Source organism: Heterodontus francisci, chromosome 1, assembly GCF_036365525.1.
Source record: "Heterodontus francisci isolate sHetFra1 chromosome 1, sHetFra1.hap1, whole genome shotgun sequence".
In the NCBI taxonomy this organism is placed as follows: Eukaryota; Metazoa; Chordata; class Chondrichthyes; order Heterodontiformes; family Heterodontidae; genus Heterodontus; species Heterodontus francisci.
Window position 1 is genome coordinate 278882297 of NC_090371.1, and position 25698 is coordinate 278907994.

The following is a 25698-nucleotide window of genomic DNA, read 5'->3' on the forward strand; positions in this document are numbered from 1 at the left end:
ATGTTGATTTGTAAGATCACATGGGAAACCACAAACCAATCAATCTTTCTTATTGCAGCCTTGTCAGGTAAGTTCAAACTTCAAATCTAATGATTAATTGAAAACGGTTTGGAGAAACTCACATTGTATTCAGACTTGAAGGGGATAAATGTCACACACTCTACTAAGCAGGAACGAGGTGGCTGTGCTCCAAAAATCTACAGGGTGCTGAATTTTTACAGCCTTTCCCCCCCGCATTCTCAATCCACTTGCTGCCATTTTGTTTGGGACCTTCACAAAGGCAACCCAGTCACCTGCCTGCATCAGTATTCAAATGGAGTTCATACGTAGGACTCCCAATGTATTTTTGAGGTACCAATGGGCATTGTGTTTACATGCGCATGCTCCACCTATTGGAACTAAGCATAGAGCAGCCTAACAGCGGGCCCACTGCATGAATGCTTTCCCTGGTCCCACAATATTGTTCCAACCCACTGCCAGCCCCTCCAGCTCACCCTCGCGATTGTCTTCCCCCACCAGCCCTTTCAGCAATTGGTCACGGCTCGGCTCCATGTAGGACCCCCAGACATCCCAACCCCAAATGATTGGTGAGCTCTCTGTCGGTGTTGGTTCGTGCCATCGCAGCTGGGCCTGCGTATTGAGATGAGGCTCAACCACTTAAAATGGTTTGGGCCTCCCACGGGGGCACACTCACACCAGACCCTGCGCGCTAAAGCCCACCCCACACTGGACCCTCCCCCGAGGTGTATACAGTCAGGTTGTGTTTTGGGAATCATTCAGCATTAATGTCAGTGGTCTGCTCTGTGGAATTGCCAATTTAAAACCCCAGAACGTTGCCTCTGGCTTTTAAATGTCAGTTTTGCAGATTAAATTTTATTTATTTCAGGTTAAATCGCAAATTACAACAAAGTGACAGCCAACATCACCGTGTGTGGTCGAAATGTTCCAACCCAATTCTAGCAGCTTACCTTCCAATTAGGCCAAATAAATTGAACAAAAAGAGTTAACGATATGTATCCCCCAGGAAATGTCCCACTTTAATTCATGACGAATAACTTTGCTCACCTAGGAACAAATCAAGTGGAAGAAATCGAGCAAAATATTTTTTCTTGCAACAAAATATTTGTTTATATTAATTAGCAGTGTTTAAACAGTATATGGATAAAAAGTATGCTGTTTTACTGAGCATTAAATGTAATATCTTACAGAGTAGGCAAATGCACATGTTAAAGGTTAAGCTTTATTTACACCAAATATGATCAACAAAATGTAATGGTATTTCCACATAAGATAGCAAGCTTCTACAGAGATGCAGTACAAAAAAAAAGAAAGAACTTGCATTTATATAGCGCCTTTCAGGTTCTCAGGATGTCCCACAGGGCTTTATAGCTAATGAGGTACTTTTGAAATGTAGTCACAGTTAGATTGTAGGAAACACGGCAACCAATTTGCGCACAGCAAGATCCCATAAACAGCAATGTAATCATGAACAGATAATCTACTTTTTTTTAGCGATATTGTTTGAGGGATAAATATTGGCCATGACACAATATAGTTATCAAGAAGGGTTTGGCAAGTTTCCTTCTGTTTGGGAAAGGTAAAGGCTCATGACAATATCATGTCTTCATAATGACCACTCAGAGGTGACTCAATGATGACTTTCAACCTTTTTTTAAAATTCATTTGGGGGATGTGGGCATCGCTGCTATGCCAGCATTTATTGCCCATCCCTAATTGCTCTTGAGAAGGTGGTGGTGAGCTGCTGCCTTGAATCGCTGCAGTCCTTGGGGTGTAGGTACACCCACAGTGCCGTTATGAAGGGAGTTCCAGGATTTTGACCCAGCGACAGTGAAAGAACAGCAATATAGTTCCAAGTCAGAATGGTGTGTGGCTTGGAGGGGAACTCGCAGGTGCTGGTGTTCCCATGCATCTGCTGACCTTGTCCTTCTAGGTGGTAGAGGTCACAGGTTTGGAAAGTGCTGTCAAAGAAGCCTTGGTGAGTTACTGCAGTGCATCTTGTAGATGTGATTCTGTTAATAACGCAACAACAAGGAAGTGCTTGAGCTAATGACAAAAGCTTTACTGAAGCAAAATAAAAACTGAAAAGTTCTGGAAAGACACAGCAGGTCAGGCAGCATCTATGGAGACAGAAACAAAGTCAGCATTTCAGGTCAATGACCTTTCATAAGAACTGGAAAAAGTTAGAGATGTAACAGGTTTAAAGCAAATACAGAGGCCGTGAAAGGGGGGAGGGAGAAAAAAAAGGGAAATGTCTGTGATTGGGTGGAAGGCAGGAGTGATTAAATGACAAAAGGGATGATGGTGCAAGGCATAAGAGGATGGTTTGGAATAAATAAACAAAAGATGGGTCTAGAGGAGGTGTAAATTGGAATAGAAAAATCATTCCCAACAGCTGCTGTCTAGAGCATGGCTACCCGGCCCAAACCCGACGGGACCCGAAGACATGTGTCGGGTTCAGGTCGGGTCGGGTCGCTCTTCCGGGTCCGGCATTGGGGCTCGGGTCAGGTCGGGACGGGTCGGACACCACCTCCGCTACGTGGCTCCAATCTTAAATGTACTTTTTAAACAACCTTTCAAGTGCAGTTACAGTTTTTGTTGCTTATCTGCACAAGCTTCAAAAGTGAAAAACGGAGGCTAGATTAACTGAACATTCCGGTGGGTGGGCCGGATCGGGTCAGGCACAGGAAAAAATGAAACGGGTCGGGCCTGGTCGGGCTCGGGTCGGAGCATGGTTCTGTCGGGCTCAGGTCGGGTTTCATTTGCAGACCCAAGCCTGCCTTTACTGCTATCTGAGAAAATGGGGGCAGAATGCATGACATGATCTGAAATTGTTGAGTCGGGAAGGCTGTTAAATGCTTACTTGAAAGATGAGGTGTAGTTCCTCAAGCTTAGGTTGAGCTTCATTGGAACAGTGTAGGTGGCCAAGGAGAGAGAGGTCAGATAGGGTACCAGAGTTCTTTTCTCCCCTCCCCTATTTCCCTGCCTCTGAACTTGCTTAAAACCTGTTACATCTCCAACTTTTTCCAGTTCTGACCAAAGGTCATCGACCTAAAACATCAACACTGATCCTCTCTCCACTGATGCTGCCTGACTTGTTGCGTATTTCCAGCATTTTCTGTTTTTATTTCAGATTTCCAGCATCTGCAGTTTTTTGCTTCTTTACTGAAGTGAACTTGGATTCACTGCCACAAATAGCAAGCAGAGGAAATCTCCCCTGGGGATGGTCCATAGAGGAGTCATTTGTGAAATGCAACTGGTCAGAGTTGTAGGTGCAGATTGTAAGGTCTTAGTAAGATTCAGGACTTCTCCTGATTATATTGAGGTCCAAAGAGAGGTTTTGCAGAGCTTCATTTGGGTAAAGTATCCCATGCCACTTGACAGGAGCACAATAAGACAAAAATTCTTTCAGGGTAACTGTTGACTAGGGTAACTGTTGACTCGGTCGCAGGGAAAACTTTCAGTCTCCTCTTTGAGTTGTGGAATGAGATCTTTTGCGCCCATTTGAGAGAACAGATAGGTTTGATCAAAACTGAATTGCTCATTTGTTTTTCATTATTTCTTATCCTATGTATAATTGACAAATTTATATTAGTTAATCAATTCATCAAACTAGTAAACAGAATAAAAATTAGAGAATAAAATTAGAGTCATTGGAATGAACATCACCTTGCTGTGAAACTTCTTCAGACTTTTTCTTTCCTCCAACTTGTCTTACAGCTTAAACATTCCCTAAAGCAACTTCAGATCTGATCTTCTTCACACTGCCGAAATCTAACTATTAGAAGCATTTGCCCTTAGGATAAGAGGTTAGGGAACATTGAATTGGCATGTTGATCATGAGAAAGTCTACATCCTGGAGGCATTGAAAGCAATGTGGGTATCTCCCATTTTTATCTGAACAGAATTAAAAATGATAATATTAAGACCTGCAGAGCAAATAAAATAACTAATAGAGATATATTCTATCTAAATATAGAAATTTTCTTCATGAACTAATGGTTTCTTACCAAAAACTGTGGAAACGGTTAACAGTAGTGATATAAAGAGCTGCAAGGAAGTCCACTTAATTAACATCATAGTTAAGCACCAGCTCAGCTCAGTACTAATCTTGCATTTGAGTCTGAAAGGCAAAAATTCTACTCCCTGCTTCATGAGATGAGTACAAAATCTAGGATGAGTGCAGTACCGAGGGAGTGTCACATTGTCGGAGGTGCTGTCTTTCTGATGAAACATCAAAGCAAGGTTCTATCCACCTGTTCAGACAGACGTAACTGGTCCAGTGGCATTATTCAAAGTAGAATAGGGGAATCCTCCTGGCCAACGTTTATCCCTCGGCCAACATCACCAAAACGGATTAACCAATCAATGGATCATTCTCCTCATTGATGTTTGTGGCACCTTTCTGTGCACATATTGGCTATTTTGTTTACCTGCATAGCTACACTTCAAAATTACTTCATTCGTTTTAAAACATTTGGGACGTCCTGAGGATGCAAACAGAATGCATAGATCTATTTTTGGTTACAGGCAAGAATGTCACTCAAAACTATATGGTTTCCTGTCTGTACAATGGATATGTTTTACTATCCTGATATTTATGATCTGTACACAAGTGTATGAAAGCTTAGATATCTCTTTCTCTAGTTTATTTATTTTTTTTAGAGATACAGCACTGAAACAGGCCCTACGGCCCACCAAGTCTGTGCCGACCATCAACCACCCATTCATACTAATCCTACATTAATCCCATATTCCTACCACATCCCCACACCACCTACCTATACTACAGGCAATTTATAACAGCCAATTTACCTATCAACCTGCAAGGCTATGGCTGTGGAAGGAAACCGGAGCACCCGGCGAAAACCCACGCAGTCACAGGGAGAACTTGCAAACTCCACACAGGCAGTACCCAGAATTGAACCCAGATCACTGGAGCTGTGAGGCTGTGGTGCTAACCACTGCGCCACTGTGCTGCCTCATAGATCATCAAAGTCCTTTTTGTGGATGATAAGAACTTTGGCCTTGAGTTCTTTGGCTGTTTCCAGAACTTTCTGCCCATGGGGTGAAACCTTCTCCCGCCCTTTACAAGGTAAATGACTCCAAAAGAGGAAAGATTTTGCTGGTGGGGACACCTTGTGCTGTGAAGTCCTGCTTCCCCAGTGCAATCAGGACCTAGAAGGAAACCAGGACTCTGAGTGCATTAAGACAGACCAGCATCCCAATGGGTAGCAGTGTGTTCCCACATGAGGTCCACATCAGGAAGGCGGCCCGTAGCTGTGAAGACAGAAAGGGCCAGGAGTTGTGGGGAGGTGTCTAGTCAGCTCTCTCCTTGAAGGACACCAGGAAGCAGATTTTGTGGGCACATGGGACAGGCATGCTCTAAAGGTGCATCAGATGAGTCTACCAGCCCAAACAAATTAGGTGCCCACCCAATGGCCCCACAGATTCCAGCTGGATTAGTGCCTGAGTGCCTGGGCAGTGGTGACCCCAGTGTAACCTTTGGCATCAAGGCCTGTGGACTTTTAAGGCCTTTATCTCTTTCATTTCAGGTTTTGATTACAGCAATCAATTGCTCTACTGACTAAAGTGATTGACTGGCTTAATATGACAAACAGCAGCATTGTTGGAGAGATAGGAGTTATATTGAAAAAGCTCTGATCTAACATGCATTCCATGTGAGTCAGGTTTAATGTGGGTGGGGGTTGAGTGTGTATGTGTGTGGACGTATGCCTATGTAATTGTGTGTGTGATATAAAAACAAGAAATGCTGGAAATACTCAAAAAGGTCTGGCAGCATCTGTGGAGAGCGAAGCAGAGTTAACGTTTCAGGTTCAGTTCTGAAGATGGGTCACTGACCTGAAACGTTAACTCTGCTTCTCTCTCCACAGATGCTGCCTGACCTGCTGAGTATTTCCAGCATTTCTTGTTTTTATTTCAGATTTCCAGCATCCGCAGTATTTTGCTTTTATTAATTGTGTGTGTGTGTGTGTCTATGTGAGTGTGTGTGTGTGTTTGTGTAGTAGGGTGAGTGGTGTCTATGTGTGGGTGTAGGTGAGAGGGGATTGGGGGTGTATGTGTGTCAGTGTGTATGAATGGGAAGTGTTTCTATCCTTTTGGGGATTATATTAGTTTGAACCCAAACTTGAAACATATCTTATTTAGGGGGGTTTGACCAAACCCAGCTAAATCTGAACGCTTACCCCATCAATACAATGTCCAAATCTCTTCTGGTACACCTATGCCAAATAAGTCAAAGCTCTTTGGATCAGTCCCTTCTTTCCCAAATCCATCCTACACATAAAGCACTCGAGAAAAGCTGGTTCAATTTCTAGGAACAAATCCAAAGAAAAGATCTAAACCAAAGCAGTTCTTCTGAAGGTGCTCTGCTTGGTTTGTGGAGGGAAATTAAAGCTGAGTGCAACAACTTGTGTAGGCTTTTATTTTCATAACATGGGCTGTAAAACTCTGAAAAGTTATCAAATCGCAGATCAGGATTTACGTGGAATGTTCTAGATGTGCAATTACAACACTTGGGAACCTGAAAAGGACCGCTCGACATTTCCAAAGATCAACAACATCTTGCATTTGAATGGTGCCTTTAACAAGGCACTTCCAGGAGCGGTATGAAACAATAGTCATCACCAAGCCACATAAGGAGATATTAGGACAGGTGGCTATAATGTATTCTTATGTTATGAGCATGCCCAGTGCATGATAGCATCATTGAAAATTTGATCTGGCCATCTTGGTGTCTCTTTCTTTACAAGTTCCTCTCAATATATAACAGTGTTCAAAAGCTTGGTCAAAGATGTAAGTGTTAAGCAGCATCCTAAAGGAGTGGGAAGAGGTAGTGAGGAGGAGAAATTTAAGGAGGGAATTCCAGAGCTTAGGGCCTAGGCAGCAGAGGCATGCCCATCAATGCAGGAGAAATTAAAATCAAGGATGCACAAAAGGCCAGAATTGGAGAAATGCAGATATCTCGGAGGGTCGTGGGGCTAGAGGAGATTACAGAGATAGGGAGGGGAGAGGCCATGGAGGGATTTGAAAATGAGGATGAGAATTTTAAAGCCATGTTCAGCAAGCACAGGGATGATGAGTGAATGGTAAGTTTCTCTTTACTTAACTGAATGGGGCGCCGTTCAAATGCAAGATGTTGTTGATCTTTGGAAGCCTCCAGTGGTCCCTTTCATGCTCCCAGGTGCTGTAACTGCTCTTCCAGAGCACTATTGCAAACAACTATCAGCCCCCACTCGCCCTCCTCCCATTTGGCTCCCCACCTTCCAACGCCACCCCCTCCGAAAACCTACCTGAGGGCCTCACCTGCATTTAGCCAGCCCAAAATTAGTGACGTCCGGGCTGGTGAGTTGCCTCGGGTCACCCAACCTCTGTCCACAGCTTGTCAGTTAGACACAGGTGAAGCCTGGTGCAGAGTCTGACATGGCCCCCTCGCACCAGCACACTCCCACTGGCTCACTGCTGAATTTCAGATTCAGGACCAAATTTCTGGCAGTGTCCATATCCCTAAACAGGGATAGATGAGAATTCCACACCACTGCACTTTCACCAGTGCTAAGGGACTGCAGGAAAGTTGGAAACAGTTTTCAGTCAATGTCATTGTTGCTGTTCCATTGAGCTGCTGGAGAAAAACAAAAGTGTAATAAAATCAAAAATGTTGCCATGATCTGAACTGTGAGATATAACAGCAATTCGCTCAGAGTGCGATTCAACTCCTCGATCATGGATTTTTCATTTCTCATGATTAAATCCCGGTTTACCAATATCTGTGCGAGGAAGAGATGAACTGAGGAATGTTGCTGGAAGGCATCCTTAATATAACGCATTAGGGGGATTCAAGATAGGTCCAGAGCCAAAGCATTTCCTGAAGAAACAGGTAAGGTAACGGAACCTGGGTGAAAGTGACTGGAAATAAATTGATCACAGGAACAATGAAGCAAATATACCAAATTGCACAGGACAAGTACGAGCAAGCACTCACACATGCACAGACATATATATTTTCTATATATGCTATAAAGTTACAACTAAAAAAGTTAGGGAACAGTGAGTAAAGAAAAAGTAACTAAACATGGAACTCACTTGCATCTACTTTTTATTCCTTCATGGGATGTGGGTGAATTTATTGGCTTTCCCTAATTGCTCTTGAGAAGGTGAATGCAACTGAGTAGCTTGCTGGCCAATTTTAGAGGGCAGTTAGGACATATTGCTATGGGTCTGGGGTCGTTAAAGGGCAGGACTGGAGAAGTACAGCAGATTTAGTTCCTAAAGAGCATTAGTGAATCAGATAGATTATTACAACAAGTAATTGCTAGTTTTTTGTAATTCTGGATTTACTTAATTAATTGAATTTAAATACTCCAGCTGCCATGGTGGGATTTGAATTTTTATCTCTGGCTCAGTATCTGAGGTCTCTGGGTTACTAGTCCAACAACATAACCACTATGTTCCAGAGGCAGAGGTAGATAGATTCTTGATTCTCAAGCGGGTGGAAGGTTATCGGGGTAGGTGGAAATGTGGAATAATCAGTTCAGCCATGAACTTATTGAATGGTGGAGCAGGCTCGAAGGGCCGAGTGGCCTACTCCTGCTCTTAATTCGTACGGTCGTATGTTACCATACCCTGCTTGACGTAACTTGCACCAACCTGCAATGACTTGGCAACTATGGATGTATGGTCTGGAAAGCACTGCCTGAAAGGAGGGTAGAAGTAGATTTAATAGTAGCATTCAAAAGGGAATTGGATAAATACATGACAAGGAAAAGTTTGCAGGGTTATTGGAATTGAGCAGTGGAGTGGGATCAATTGGATAGCTCTTTCAAAGAGCCAGCACAGACACAATGGGCCAAATAGCCTCCCTTTGTGTTGTAAGTTTCTATGATTCTAAGTAGGGAAAGCATCATAGGGTGAAGGTCAGAATCAGAGAGATAGGAACCGGGAGAGAGAAAGAGAGAGAGAGAGTGGGGAGAGATAATGCAAGAGAGAGAGGTGAGAGAGAGTGAGAGGGCATAGAGAATTAATGAGAGAGAGGGAAGAGAGATAGAGATAGTGACAGAGACAGGGAGGGAGAGAGAGAGAGGGAGGAGATAGTGAAGGAGAGAGCTAGTGTGAGAGAGAGAGAGAGAGAGAGAGGAGAAACAGTGTGTGTGAGCAACAAGAAGAAACCAAGGGGTAAGAAGATCCAGAATCCAAAACTAGGAGCTGTAGAGGGACAGAGAGATTTGGGTGTCCATGTACACAATTCAATAAAAGCTAGTGAACAGGTACAAAATTTAATCAAAAAAGGCGATGGAATGTTGGTCTTTACCTCAGGAGGTAAGGAAGAGGTGCTTCAGTGGTCCTGAGCCTTGGTCAGACATCATTTATTGTACTGCATTCAATTCTGTACACCGCTGATCAGAAAGTATATAGCAGCCTTGGAGAGGGTACAGCTCAGATTGACCAGAATGACACCAGGACTCAAAGTGCTAAATGATTAAGGAAAGGTTGCATAAACTTGGTTTGTAGTCCTCTGAGTTTGGAATGTTGAGGAATGATTTAAATGAGGTAGGTAAAATGATTCAATAGAGTATATACTGAGAAGATACTTCCTCTGTGGGAGATTCAGGAATAAGGGAGCAGAGTCATGAAATTAGAGCGAGACAATTCAGGAGTGAAATCAGGAGGAACTTTTTTATACAAAGAGTTTTGAAAATCTGAATTCTGTCCCCAGATGGCTGTGGATGTTGGGGGTCAACTGAAAATTGCAAGACTGAGATTAATAGATTTTTGTTTGGTAAAGGTATCAAAGGGTATCAATCGAGATGGGTAAACTGAGTTTTAACTGGCAGTGGTCTTCAGGATGTCGGGATCATTATTTTGAGCTGAGTTAAAAGTTATTTTTATATTGCATCTGTGCAGTAGATGTGACCTAGAAATTCAGTTGCATAGCACCTCCAAAAGACCCAAAATGGAGGTCAAAAAGTGCACCGCCCTACAATATTGAGTAAGGACAAATAAGAGATGTCCTTCATCCACACCTGAAGCAGCCCTCAGGGTGTTTGCATATGCAAAAACCTGCTTCTGGTCTTCAATGCAACACTGATTTTTCCCGAGTCAGTCTGTGCCATCACACTCAGGTAAAGCAACTCTGAAGATCACCTGCAAAATTAGACAGTATGTTACTCACCTGTAAGTTGTTGCTCAGTTGAGTAATTTTGATTATGATAAGTTGGACAAGGCACATCTGATAACAACAACCCCATGAAATACCTTTATAAGTTTATCAGTGTCAAAAGAGGGATAAAAGCATCTAATTAAGGTGAAATTTATTTATTTGTCCGGTAATCTTGCACTTCTTAATGCTAAATGCCAATTGCTGTGCATCTGTCCTGTTCTTAGCTCTCTATAGATCTCTTTGAACATCATCCCTTTCTTTGGAAACTGCTGGCAAACAAACTTGTTGACATCCCCATTTCCACAAAATAACCATGAGAATCCTTTGTTCATTCATCACTTGTCGACATAGTGGACTTTGCCTGCAATTCTCCTCTGGTACCTGTGGTGGTGCTCTAGTACTGTGAGTGAGGCAATCACAACCGGTATGTCAGGACAAGTGATAGAGTGGGATAAAGGAGACAGAGTATGTACATTACAGCAGTAATCTGGGTACCAAAATGACACCAGGGCTTAAAGGGATTAATGATGAGGACAGGTTGCTTTGCATTCCCTTGAGCTTAGAAGGTTGAGGGATGATCTAAAAGAATTGTTTAAAATGATAAACAAGTAGACACTGAGGTTATTTCCTCTGGTGGGGCAATCCAGAACAAGGGAGCAGAATCTTAAAATTAGAGCCAGAAAATTCAGGAAGGAAATCAGGAAGCACTGCTTCACATAAAGATTTGTGGGAAATCTGGAACTCTCTTCCCCCAAAAGCTGTGGATATTGGGTTGAACAACTGAGATCAATAAATTATTTGAATCAGGAAATTGTCTTCAGGAAAATAAGAATCATTGAAAAGAGGTGTTTTAAATAGAGATATAGGCCAAGCATGGAGGATCTGATCATGAAGGCAGGGCTACATTGGTCAGGTCAGGTCATGTAGCCACAATGTCCAACGAATAAATCCCAAAGTATATCTTTTATGATGCATTGACAACTGGGAAGCAAATTTCTGGCGGTCAGCCAAATAAAACCAAATATAAAGACTGCTTAAAAGTTACACTGGAACATAGTGCAAAATAGACATCCATAAGTGGGAACGACTTTCTCAAGATAAGAAAACATAGTGAAAAAACATGGTGATAAAGGCACCTGCTGCTATGAGGCTCATTACATTTGTTGATGCTGTATGTACATGCCAACTCAATGAATCATGATTCCCCAACCTGGTGTATCCAGAATTGACTGTGGACACTCATTCCCAGCAAAAAACATCAATCTCATCTGTCATCAAAACTGCCACTGCAGAAAATGAGTTGATGGTCTGGCTGACCTCTTCAACATTGGAGGAAGAATTATATTTCTTAGGAAGTGTAATCTCATTACCAAGCACAAATACCGTTAATCTTCTCTAGCCTTACAGCCACTGAGAACTCTGATCCACCAGTTCTAGCATCTTCACCATTCCTGATTTTAATCATTTCACCATTGGCAGCCGTGCCTTCAAATGCCAAAGCCCTAAGCTTTGGAATTCCTTCTCTAAAACTTTCTGCCTCTCGAGCTCACTTTCTTCCTTTAAGACACTCCTTAAAACCATCGCTTTAATCAAGCTTTTGGTCATCTGGCCTAATATCTCCTTACATGGCTTAGTATCAAATTTTGTTTGGTAATGCTTATAACTTGGGAGGTTTTATTACGATAAAGGGGCTATGTAAATGCAAGTTGTTGTAGTAGGGCTGGAGGAGGCCTGGAAGATGCACTCAATTAAGGGGAAAAATGCACCAACCTCATATAAATTTACAATTTATATAAATGACTTAGATGAAGGGACCGAAGGTATGGTTGCTAAATTTGCTGATGACGCAAAGATAGGTAGAAAAGTAACTTGTGAAGAGGACATAAGGAGGATACAAAGGGATATAGATAGGTTAAGTGAGTGGGCAAAGACCTGGCAAATGGAGCATAATGTGGGAAAGTGGGAAATTGTCCACTTTGGCAGGAAGAATAAAAAAGAAGCATATTATCCAAATGGTGAAAGATTGCAGAGCTCTGAGATGCTGAGGGATCTGGGTGTCCTACTGCATGAATCGCAAAAGGTGAGTATGCAGGTACAGCACGTAATAAAGAAAGCTAATAGAGTGTTATCGTTTATCACGAGAGGAATTGAATACAAAAGTAGGGAGGTTATACAGGGCATTGGTGAGACCACATCTGGAGTACTGCGTACAGTACTGGTCTCCTTATTTAAGGAAGGATGTAAATGCGTTGGAAGCAGTTCAAAGGAGGCTTACTAGACTGATACCTGGAATGGGCAAGCTATCTTATGAGGAAAGATTGGACAGGCTAGGCTTGTATCTGCTGGAATTTAGAAGAATAAGAAGCGACTTGATTGAAACATATAAGATCCTGAGGGGTCTTGACAGGGTGGATGTGGAAAGGATGTTTCCCCTTGTGGGAGAATCTCGAACTAGGGGGTCACTGTTTAAAAATAAGGGGTTGCCCATTTAACACAGAGATGAGGAGACATTTTATCTCTCAGAAGGTTGTGAGTCTTTGGAATTCTCTTCCTCAAAAGGCAGTGGAAGCAGAGTCTTTGAATATTTTTAAGGCAGAGGTAGATAGATTCTTGATAAGCAAAGGGGTGAAAGACTTTCGTGGGTAGGTGGAAATGTGGAGTAATCAGTTCAGCCATGCACTTATTGAATGGCGGAGCAGGCTCGAGGGGTCAAGTGGCCTGCTCCTGCTCCTAATTCATATGTTCATATAAGATTTATAGGGAATTAAATTTGGTTGCACCTTATTTCAGTTACGTCCAGAGAACATTCCTCTGTTGGTGTAGAATTAGCAGCTGAAATGATTGAGTTTGTATTGAAACCAAGGTTGCTGAAGGGGTTTAAGCCATTCCACCAGGCACATAAGTAGAGAGAATAATTTCTTCAACTGGGTGAATGTGCCACTCATGATGAAACCAGAAATATGCAGGCATCATAAGTGCCTGTATGCATGTCTTGTCCTCCCAAGAGATAGCCAGGTGGCCCTCATTGCCCACAACAGTGGTTCATCTAGGATATCTTCCAGTTGGCCATTGGTATCTTGCCCTGCCTTTGGCTGTAGATGGGCCTCCTCTTCTTCCACCTGTTCCATTGAGAAGCCTGTCTGGGTGGCAAAGTCCGACAATCTAGCCAGTCATGCTTGGATCTGTAGTCACAGCTGTGAGGTAAAGAGCAGATGTAATCAAATCTTATCTCCTTTCATCTTTTCCTCCCAAAGAAGGAAGTCCCAGTGAAATTTCCATCTCCAGAATTTTGATTGCTGATCTATATTGTATCTATATATATATATATATATATATATAGTGGCTATAAAGCCTCCATGAATAAACAAAACTAAGAAAGCTAAGTGCCTGCCAGAAACCTGAAGATTTTTTAAATCAATGTTCCAAATAAGCTGCTGCTCCTTTAACCAGAGACATTAAGGTGGAAATTGGTTGTGTCCATTTTCAGGTCTAACCAACGTAATGCTGAGGGGAAGCCCAAAATTTGCACAAAATTGCTCCTGAGGCCGCCCAACCTCTTCTTTTGGTGATGATCCTAAATCTAGTTATGGACTCACTGGCCAGTGGAAATAATTTTCCCTATTTACCTTATCGAAACTTAACATAATTTTGAATACCATTGTCCAATCTCCTCAGGTGTTAGCCATGGCTCAATTGGTAGCATTGAGAAGGTTATGGGTTCAAATTTCACTCCAGCTAAAATCTAGACTGACACTGCAATGCAGTACTGAGTGACGTAAACTGCTCATCTGAATCCTGAGCTAAGATTACAGCTCTGATGTATTTTCAGACAATCCATTATCTTTCTGCTAAATATGATCAGATCCATAGATTGTTTTCATTTGTTCTCTGTTCTTTCTGGTTTGACTTTAATGGCTGATAGCCCACATTGATGTGAGATATTTAGCACGTTAAACAGTCATTAATTTGATCGTGCAAAGAATGACTTGCATTTATGTAGTGCACTTCACAACCTCAGGACAGCCCAAAGCACTTTACAGCCAATTAAGTACTTTTGAAGTATAGCCACTATGGCAGTGTGGGAAACATGGCAGCCAATTTATGCACAGCAAGCTCCAACAAACATTAATGTGGTAATGACCAGATAATCTGTTTTAGTTGAGGGATACATAATGGTCAGGACACTGGGGAGAATTCCCCTGCCCTTCCTCCAAATAGTGTTTTTTTAAAATTCATTCATGGGATGTAGGCGTCACTGGCCAGGCCAGCATTTATTGCTCATCCCTAATTGCCCTTGAGAAGGTGGTGGTGAGCTGCCTTCTTGAACTGCTGCAGTCTATTTGGGGTAGGTATACCACAGTGCTGTTAGGAAGGGAGTTCCAGGATTTTGACCCAGCGACAGTGAAGGAACGGCAATATAGTTCCAAGTCAGGATGGTGTGTGACTTGGAGAGGAACTTGCAGGTGGTGGCGTTCTCATGTATTTGCTACCCTTGTCCTTCTAGTGTGCTGGGATATTTTACATCCATCTCAGAGGGACGACATCTCATCTGAAGGATGGCACTCCTGACAGTGCAGCACTCCCTCAAAGCTGCATTGCAATGTCAGCCTAGATTTTGTGCTCAGGTCTCTGGAGTGGGACTTGAACCCACGACCTTCTGACTCAGAGGTGAGAGGGCTTAGTCATTGCAGATTTATTACCGTAAATTTAACAGTGTAATACACTTGCACAACAAAATAAATTTTGAGTGTGGGGAGAAGTAAATTACACAGTGATATGAAAACATTATAACTAAGGTATTAAATATTGTTCCTAAAAATGTTCACTAAAGTGGGGAATAGTGTACATGGTTGTGTGCTGTACTCCAATATTTACAGCAAGCAATAGAAAACAATCCATTATATAGATTTTGAATTTTGCTTTCATTTTCAAGTCATAAAAATAACTGAACCACACAAAATATTATGGTATTTTGTATTGACATTAAGATAGATTAATTTAATGTACACAATATCTTCCACTATTGTAGAGAGCGAGAGAGAGACAGAACAAATTAGTAGTGAGTCATTTTATGGCTGGACTGAAAAACACTGAACTTTAATTGGAAATATAGTGCAGGATAAACTGCAAGCGTTCATTCAAAGGGAATAACAAGAAGTTATACTAAGGACCAGAAATAATCAAGGGACAAAATGCAAACCAATGGCTTAAAATTAATAACTTTCATTTATGTAGCACATTTAATGTAGAAAAACATCCTAAGGTGCTTCACAAAAGTGTAAGAATTAGAACATTACAGCGCAGTACAGGCCCTTCGGCCCTCGATGTTGCGCCAACCTGTGAAACCATCTGACCTACACTATTCCATTTTCATCCATATGTCTATCCAATGACCACTTAAATGCCCTTAAAGTTGGCGAGTCTACTACTGCTGCAGGCAGGGCGTTCCACGCCCCTACTACTCTCTGAATAAAGAAACTACCTCTGACATCTGTCCTATATCTATCACCCCTCAACTTAAAGCTATGTCCCCTCGTGTTTGCCATCACCATCCGAGGAAAAAGACTCTCACTATCCACCCTATCCAACCCTCTGATTATCTTATATGTCTCTATTAAGTCACCTCTCCTCCTCCTTCTCTCCAACGAAAACAACCTCAAGTCCCTCAGCCTTTCCTCGTAAGACCTTCCCTCCATACCAGGCAACATCCTAGTAAATCTCCTCTGCACCCTTTCCAAAGCTTCCACATCCTTCCTATAATGCAGTGACCAGAACTGCACGCAATACTCCAGGTGCGGTCTCACCAGAGTTTTGTACAGCTGCAGCATGACCTCGTGGCTCCGAAGCTCGATCCCCCAACTAATAAAAGCTAACACACCATATGCCTTCTTAACAGCCCTATTAACCTGGGTAGCAACTTTCAGGGATTTATGTACCTGGACACCAAGATCTCTCTGTTCATCTACACTACCAAGAATCTTCCCATTAGCCCAGTACTCTGCATTCCTGTTACTCCTTCCAAAGTGAATCACCTCACACTTTTCCGCATTAAACTCCATTTGCCATCTCTCAGCCCAGCTCTGCAGCCTATCTATGTCCCTCTGTACCCTACAACATCCTTCGGCACTATCCACAACTCCACCGACCTTAGTGTCATCCGCAAATTTACTAACCCACCCTTCTACACCCTCTTCCAGGTCATTTATAAAAATGACAAACAGCAGTGGCCCCAAAACAGATCCTTGCGGTACACCACTAGTAACTAAACTCCAGGATGAACATTTGCCATCAACCACCACCCTCTGTCTTCTTTCAGCTAGCCAATTTCTGATCCAAAGCTCTAAATCACCTTCAACCCCATACTTCCGTATTTTCTGCAATAGCCTACCGTGGGGAACCTTATCAAACGCCTTACTGAAATCCACATACACCACATCCACTGCTTTACCCTCATCCACCTGTTAGGTCACCTTCTCGAAAAACTCAATAAGGTTTGTGAGGCACGACCTACCCGTCACAAAACCGTGCTGACTATCGCTAAGGAAGAAATGGACAGAGCAAAAATGGGAAGATAGTAGAAACGGTGACCATAAGCTTAGTGAAAGAAATTAGCTTTAAGTAAGTTGTTAGAAAGGAGGACAGGGTTTTGGAAAGATGGAATCTTATTTAAATGGAATAATGTTTTCTGTGGGTTAAAGCTACTTATCCAAAGAATTCCTCTCTCACACATCCACCCCCCACCATTATTTTTAAGTTTGCCATTTTGAAATAATTTCTTTTGATAGTTACCCTTAGCTGTCCTGTTGGAGATCTGGAAAGAAACATGCAAAACACAGGCTCGCTCATCTTCTGTCAGCCTGTAAATCTCCACACTTGGGATTCCACCACTGTGTCACTATGACAGGTCAGCTCCTTGAGCTGCTGAAGGAAATGTTCATCCCACCAGCACTGATGTTCATCACCTTGATGGGTGCAAAATTTCTGCGCACAGAGCAAAACTTTTTTGCAAGAAATCTAGATTCTCAAACCTCTCTCTCTCTGTTGAGGGGAGGAAATTGACAATCTATCTGAAAAAAAAAGCAGTTCCCATTATGAAATCCAACTGCTTCCATTACGCTACCTAGAAGTCCATAGCACAGGTTGGCAGCCCTACAACCTTCCAAGACCTCTGCATTCCTCCAATTCTGGCATCTTGCACTACCCTAATTTTAATTGCTCCACCAATGGCAGCTGTGAATTCAGCTGCCTAGAGCCTAAGCTCTGGAATTCCCTCACTAAACCTCTCTTTCCTCCTTTAAGCCACTCCTTAAAACCTACCTCTTTGACCAAGCTTTTGGTCACCTGTCCTAATATCTCCTTATATGATTAGATGTCAAACATTTTCTCATAAACCTCCTCTGAAGAGGCTTGGGACAGTGTCTGTTGATGGGGGTGAGGGAATGGAGTTCATGGTAGCAGCAGAAGACAATGGCTTTGGTCTTCCTAATTTTTAATTGAAAGGAATTGCTTCTCATCCAGAACTTGATGTCAGGCTCCTGCCTCCCAATGTAGCTATGTTAAGTTGAACATCACAACTGATCTGTTCTAGCTCTAGAACACATGAACTTCAATAGAAACACAAATCCTTGCCTAAATTTAACATATCAGGGGCTCAGGGTTCCTGAGGATCAGTTGTAGTTTCCATCCCCCACACTGCTCTTCAGTTAGGGTGACCTAACCCTGTACAGACTAGTAGTCCAATTTAGGACTGCTCTTGTACCACACGATGCAATACATTTCAGATATGATATCCCGAAGTGTTTTCCAGTGATGAAGTACAATATAATCTGCAAACAGCAATGAGGTAAATAACCAAATAATATGCTTTAGGCATTCACCTCAGTTTTACTGTCTCACCAAAAGGACAACACTCCCTAACTACTGCAGCAGTTTAGATTAACTGATTGAATTGCTGGAGGGGAGCTTGAACTCACAACTCTTGGAATCAGAGGCAAGGCAACTACCACCGAGCCATAGCTGACACCTCAGGGTGTCTGCTATTTTGTGCATATTTACAATAGTTGTCACTTGTTGTCCGGGATTTTGTTGAGTTCACAACATTGGGATCCGGGGCGGGCGGGGCGGTGGCCAGAAGATTGTACCGGCCGCAGCTCACCACAGAGTCCGTGCCGCGAGGGAAAGCTGGCGCCACCAAGGTGGGGAAGGGGGGGGGGGGGTTCTTCAAATTTTCAGTGCAGTTGAAGGAGGGAGGGTTCACAATTGGCATTAATAGTATAGGGGAGTGGGGGAGGGGTGATCTCTGCACTTTGATCAGTTTCGGGGTGGGGGGGGGAAGGTCAAGTCTTGCAGGTAAGTGTTTTGAGGGGGAGAGGGCAACTATTATATTTAATTGTTATTGGGGGGAAGGGGCAATGGTTTATTTTGTGGTGCATTGGGGTGGGGTAGGCCTTCAAAAAAAGGACAAGCTGCCCTTTAAAAATTGCACCAGTGCCTGTGCATAGGCAGCTAATGCCATTGCTGGGTTCGCAGTGCATACCCCCTCCACGTGATTGGGGTGGGTCAGCCCAACCGGGGTAGAAGGGTCACCGACCGGAAACATTAACTCTGCTTCTCTTTCCACAGATGCTGCCAGACCTGCTGAGTGATTCCAGCATTTCTTGTTTTTGTTTCAGATTTCCAGCATCCGCAGTATTTTGCTTTTATTATATTGGGGTATTATCTTGGACTGCTACGCAGTAGATCATGGCGGCATGCGACCCGTCCATGCAGACCGCCATTTTTTACGCCCACGGCCACTCCCGGCAGCGGGAGGAAAAAAATCGGCCCATTGTTGCAGTACAATGACATTGCTAAGTTTTGACAAATGTTTTACATTTTTGATCACTGAGTAGTCCTTTAGCTATATGATTTATACTTTACACTTCATCGTGCTGCAATATTGTAGTTTGGCACTCATGGCTTAGGTTAGATTTTTGCTAAATTCCTGGTAATGTTTGGAAGTATTTTTCTAACTGCCAAGTCACAATGCACCAGTTCACGTTAACATCCCATTAATATTACAATCAACTTCACAAAACAGCACAAGAGTTCCCTACTTCATTTTTGAGATACCACAAGAAAGGCTTGCCAAATAATATTTTTGAAGAAGACAGCATCCCTTTGAAATGTGGAAAATAAGGAATTATATATGTATAGCTTCCCAAAATGCAGTGTCTTCTTTGAAGATGAATTGTGAAGGCACATATTTCATATGCAACATTAAAGACTAAATGTACTTGGTGCCTTCTCACTCCGTGAACAGCTAGTAGGATTTTTACTTGCAGCATGCATTCATCCTTCCTACTTGTCTTTGGAGAAGAATGCGATCAAGCAATTTGACCAAGTTCTTGAATATAAAATCAACAGGGCAAAATGAATATGACTGTTATACTTCATTAAATGTTTATCTACACTGCTTTGCTTTGGAGGCGTAACATTTTTTCATAAATAAACTCTACATCTAATTGATGTAGCTAAGGCATTTTGCACTCATAGTAAAGGTTTGTTCTCAGTTTTTAACGGTGGGATACAAACATCCAGCAAGTTAATAATATCATGCATTTTTCACAAGAGAAGTGCAGGTGATAATGGCGCTGTTCCAAGTGCCTGTTGAGATAGGTTAAGTGCAATGAGAGTCCTGCTACTGTTAGGCAGAGGTTAGGTTAACAAAATAGGCCTATCGAACGAATCATTGTAACAGAAAAATATATACAGAAGCAATTGAAAAGGCATTGGCGATTGTTATAAATTGTAGAGACTTGCACAGTTTATTCGATACACATTCCCTTCTAATTTGGTGATGTAATTTATAATCTCTCTCTCTCTCGCCCCCAGCCCTGCATTATGTCTCTTGGTTTGGGTTTTTTTTGTGGGAAGGAGTCTGGGGTGTGATTGCCATGGAGACAGCACTGCGTTAGCTGGTATCCAGACTGAATAATGTGCGGGGGCAACATCGTGTCACATTTCCCCTTAACACTCTGCAAGGAACAAGCAGAGCGTGGCCAATGGGACACAGAATGCCATTGTGCTGGGGACACTTTAATAAGCCAGAGTTACAATATTCAACCTGGTGTGGCACGGGGGTTTGTCCTGAGGCAAAGGAATGAAAAGTAGATCCTTGAGGGACACCGAGAAATCCCGAGTCACAATCACGAGGCTCCACCCTTCAACCAAATTCACTTCAACTTAACGCAAACTATTTTTACAGTAATTCGTGCAAAATATTTGCACTCATTTGCCTCCCATGCTTCCTCTTAACCTTGTAGCTCTGCTCGTTATCTGTGTTTTAAATGTTATATTGCCTGTTACTATCGCACCCCCACCCCCCCCCCCCCCCCCAACCCCACACACACACACACACACAGTAATTGTTAACTGCCCTTGTTTTATTGTGGTCTCTTCGTGTCTATTTCTTTATTTTAATTCATCCCATTTTTCTCGCCCATTTTACCGTTGCATTTCCTCTGCATCTTACTTTATGCTTTGTCCCTGCTTTGATTTTCCATCGGCACAGCCAATATGTGACAGGATATTATCAAACACAAACTACACGTGCGCTCCTACCCGCAGTCGGAGCCTTGTAGCTTTATATTTGACCATTGTTATAGATGTTACTTTAAAGGTAAAGCAGGGTGATGCATTGGAAGAATCTAGGCATCTCATTTTTAAGGCGTTGGCTTCCGCATTGGCAACACAAGCTTTTAATTGTATTCGTTTATTATTTTAATTATTTTTGTTCGTATAATTTTTTTACTTCATTCCTGTCATGGGTCTAAAATACTGTACAGCTATCCAGGAATTACAGATGTCTTTATATTACTCTGTTCGGATTACGGTGCATTTTGCCACATTTGGATATCACATAGACCCACATTTATGGTAAGATACAGAGTTCAGATGGGTGATTGCCGTTGTGAATCTCTGGGACGGGGCGTGCTACTGCAAGATCAAATGAGTGAACTTGTATATATATATATACACACACAAAAAGGCAGGGAGCACAAGTCGGCTTGAGACTGGCCAGAGAGAGGCAATTGTGAACGCGACAAAAGTTTAACCAAACTTTTCAACTCCTCTCGCTGCAATCGTGTTAATCAGGGTCATCCCAGGAAACACTGTTTTAGTTTATATCCCCCTCCCCCCCCCCCCAAAAAAAAACGCCACTTTCGCCTCTTTGACTTGGTTGCTCTATATATTACATACAATCCTAATGACACAACCCGGGTTAAAATATTGTTATCATACAATGCCATTGATCCCAGCTGTGTGTATTAATATCAGAACTCGTTCACATGGCCATTTCTTCCCGATCTGTATAATCAGGTGACAATGTTTGGAAGACCTGAATAGGGACCGCTTTAAAACTGGCAGAAATCTTGTCTCAATTCACACTGTCAGCTCCGCGCACCAAAAAAAGTGTCCTGATGTACAAAATCCGCAACCAGAAAGTGAAGCGCCAAGTGGAAACTCGCTTGGTTTTAAGACTTGGGAACAAAAAGTTCAAAGCGAAGGTTTAACTTTTCAAGAGTGTAAGTCTGGCTAGAAGCCAGGCTTAAACTCACGCTGGTGAAACTGGGCGTTTGGTGAAGGAAATCGCGATCTTTTCGTGCCGACCAGAGTATAACATAAAGGAGGAAATGGTTTCTACTGGCTGGAGGGTCGGTAACCAGAGAACACAGATTTAAGATAATTACCAAAAAAATCCAATGGGGAGATGAGCGGAATTGTGTTCTTTTTTTTAATAACGCAGTGAGTTGTTCTGATCTGGAATGCACTGCCTGGTGAAAGCAGATTCGAGAGTAACTTTCAAAAGAGGTATTGGATAAAGGTAATGTTTGCTATGGGGTAAGAGCAGGGGGAGTGGGATTAATTGGATAGCTCTTTGAAGAAGACAGCACGGGCACGATGGGCCGAATGACTTCCTTCTCTGTTGTACGATTCTATAACACATATTGCAGCGACCTCATAAACTGCTATTATATATTATATTATAAACTATAATATATTTTGTAGCCACCTCAAACTGCTGTAAATGATATGTGCGCAAAGTAAGTTAACCTTGGGCTGGTACAGTGCTGTTGTCCTTTATTTGAAATAGACCGTCAGGATCTCTTTTGGCTTTAAACGTCAGCCAAGTACAGACCGCCGTTTAAACCGCCGGGAGATTCGATTCCATATGATGGAGTGGAAGGGAGTCATGGAGAATATGAGTGAGAGACTCACAATAAATTGTTCCACTACTGTCTCTGCATGTTTTAATGTATGAATGTGTTATTGTGTAAAAAGACTGCACAGTGCTTGTTTTAGTGCATCTGAGGGCAGTTTCTTTTTGGGGTGTGCGAGAAATGAAAGTATCTCTCTCTGGTTCTTTTCTAGACGGAATAATGTAACCCTTTAACTTCTCTATTGTCATAAATATGAGTTGTCAGAAAGGAGAGACCCGCGCGTTACAATCTTTCAGACTAAAAACTCCTGTCAATCTTATACAAGCACAAAGAGGCAGTTATCTCTGGGCTGTCAAACTGACACAATGACACACCTCTTGAAACCCAACGGGGGAACTGGATGAGATCCCTGGAACACAGTTTAACTGCGACGAATAATTTTAATTGATTTTTTTTAAAAATAAGAGACTAACCGTTTTATTCGGATTAGCCACCTGTGTTACATTAATGAAAAAATTGGTTGAACCAAAGGATAAAATAGGAAGTGTGGATTCTTGTTGTGGCAATGTAATTCTAAAGTAAAGGCGCCGCAGTGGGAGACTAATCTTTTAATAGGCTTAACACAGTAGTTCTCTAAGGCACGTTTCTCCACACTACTGTACAACGGTGTTCCATTGCAGATATGACTCACACATCTCCAAAAGTGAATCTTGGCTTTAAATTGCAAATCAGTGAGGCTCAACACGTGTTGTAACTGATCGCGACAGGAGGCAAGCCGATTGCCACTGTTTCAGAGTTAAAGGACTTATTTAAATTCCTCGTTAACATCGAGTTTAGCAAGGCTCTGTGTGCTGCTAACGTTAGTCCGAAGTTCTTAAGGTTTAAGACACATCATTTAAGTTAGTTAATTGTTTGCTGTGTCTGGGATATGGTTAAAAGTTGCAAAATGAAAGATCAAAATGCATATTTCTTATTTAAAATATACATATATACTTATTTTTAAAATGCTGATGCGTTTAACTATATGCACATACACGAGTGTTTTAACTATACAAAATATATATTTGGGGTAGTTTGGTGATTATTCTCTAAACGTGCAACGTTTGAAATCAAAGAGCGAAAACAAAGCATTGTCATTTTCACAGCATGCTACTTGTTAAAATGATGGTGGGGGGGGGGGGGGGGTTTGCAGTATTTTGGGGAGAAATCTCTGACTCCCCAGCACCAGCATTCCATGTCATCGGTCCCGTAGCTGATAATGCAGATCAACAAAATAACTGGGACATCTAGAAAGAGAGACCCTGCACGATTGTGGTTAACTGCACCACAGCATCTTGCTCCGGGAAAATGTACCTTTCGGTGTCTGTAGCATTTTAAACTGGGAGCTGGGGTCTAACTGAGAAATCAGGGTGAGTTTCCTGTTGGAGATTAATACTGAGTCCCTTGCTTACGGATATGGAGAAAAATCCTCCCACTTTAAAAGTGCAAAGATTCTTTGTCCTAAAACCACCTCTCCTTCTGCAAAAGTGTAAATGCTGTTGCACAATTAAAGATTGCATTCCCCCCCCCCCCCCCCAACAACTTTCCCCCATAGCGTGCATTCAAACTGCTCTCGCCAGCGGCAGGGTTTAACCGGGTGAGTGGGTGAGCAGAGCGGTGCAGACTGCCACATGTCTCTCGGTGTGCCGAGTGTGAAGCCAGTCGCGTGCCGAGCGAAGCGTGTGACTGGCGCGAGGTGTGGGGCGGGCCTGCAGGGAGGGGTGGAGGGGGGTGGGGGGGGGGGGGGAAGGGGCGGGAGCCAATCAGGGCTGCCGGGGAGCGGCGCCGAAGGTGGCCGCCTGCCACCCTTCCATTGATACAAACGGGCGAGAGATCCCGGGAGGTGCGCGCGCCCTCCAGACAGACACACGCAACATTCCACCCACGCGCCACCTCGCCCGCTCTCCCCGCCCACCCCGATTGTCTCTGATTGAGCTGCTCCTCCCCTTGATTTGCATAGTCTGAGTGAATGGAGGGGGGGAGGGAGGGCAGGTCGCTCATTCGCCAGCCGCACGCGCCGGCTCGCGCCCCGATTGGCTGCCAGCACGCGACCGGCGCGAGCGCCCATTCATCCCCCCCGACGACACACACAAAAAAAGCGCGCGGCGCCTTTCATCCCGGCGGCGCGTGCCGCATTTAAAGGCAGCCGCAGCCCCTTGTGCGGCAAGAGGAGATTTACCTGCACACGCCTGGTGTGTGCATAGACAGTGCTGTGCCATTTATATATATATACACACCAAAAAAAAAAGCAGGAAGGCAAAAGCAACACCAGCATTTGGAGCAGCAGCAAAGTGTGTTCTCCAGAACTTTCTATTTCAGTGTTGGAACTTTTATATATATATATATATATATATAGCTTTTGCATTTGTTTTTGTTTGCAATCATCAAGTTGCAATGAGCCAGATGCATTCGGAAGATTGGACAGAAATGAAGGAGCTGGCGGCTGAAAGGTGTTTGCAGCAGCAGCAGCAGCCAGAGCAGACAGCTCAGAGCTACCCACAGGCTGTTGCTCTCTCCCTGCTGGACACCGACCCTCGAGGCTGGCTTGCACCCGCTTTGCAGGGCAGCTGCTCGGCTCACGCCGACTACCTGTCGCCCGGCTCATCCGAGGAGCTGCTGCTGCTGGGGGCCGAGGCGGATTTCGGCGGCTCCGGCCGGGGCAAGAGCCCGATCAAAGTGCGGGAGCTGTGCAAGCTGAAGGGCATGGGCTTGGAGGAGCTGGGCTGCCGGCAGCGGGCCCCGCCGAGCCGGCATGTCAACGGCGTGCAGAAGCAGAGGAGGCTGGCGGCCAACGCCAGGGAGAGGAGGAGGATGCACGGCTTGAACCACGCCTTCGACCAGCTCCGCAATGTCATCCCCTCCTTCAACAACGACAAGAAGCTGTCCAAGTACGAGACCTTGCAAATGGCCCAGATCTACATCAACGCGCTGGCCGAGCTGCTGCAGGGCGGAGAGGTGCCCGCAAAGGGCGAGGGCTCGTCCCGGGCACCGGGCAATGCCACCCCGGGCTGCAGGCGTTACTCCAGCCCGGGCTACTCGCTGCAAGTCAACCCGGTGCAACTGGCCTTGAAGGAGGGGGGCACCAGGTGCCAACAGGAGCTGTCCGCATCCCCCATGCAGGAGGGCAACAAAACCTCCCCCCGCTCCCACCGGAGTGATGGCGAGTTCTCCCCTCACTCTCACTACAGTGACTCTGAGGACATCCCTCTGGACCTGCAGAGCGAAGATGAGGAACTTTCCCAAGCCCAGAATTACCAATAA

General features: G+C 43.6%; 1 protein-coding gene across 1 annotated transcript; it reads left to right on the forward strand.

Moving 5' to 3' along the window:
- atoh1a (atonal bHLH transcription factor 1a) lies at positions 1–25698 on the forward strand. The gene is made up of 2 exons (XM_068037232.1): positions 1–67; positions 24794–25698. Exons 1-2 carry the CDS (start codon positions 1–3, stop codon positions 25696–25698), a joined length of 972 nt encoding a protein of 323 aa, XP_067893333.1.

Coding starts and splice junctions, on each gene's coding strand:
- atoh1a (XM_068037232.1), top strand. CDS start 1: ATGTTGATTTGTAAGATCACATGGGAAACCACAAACCAATCAATCTTT. Junction 68..24,793: donor TCTTATTGCAGCCTTGTCAG/GTAAGTTCAAAC, acceptor ATATATATATAG/CTTTTGCATTTGTTTTTGTT.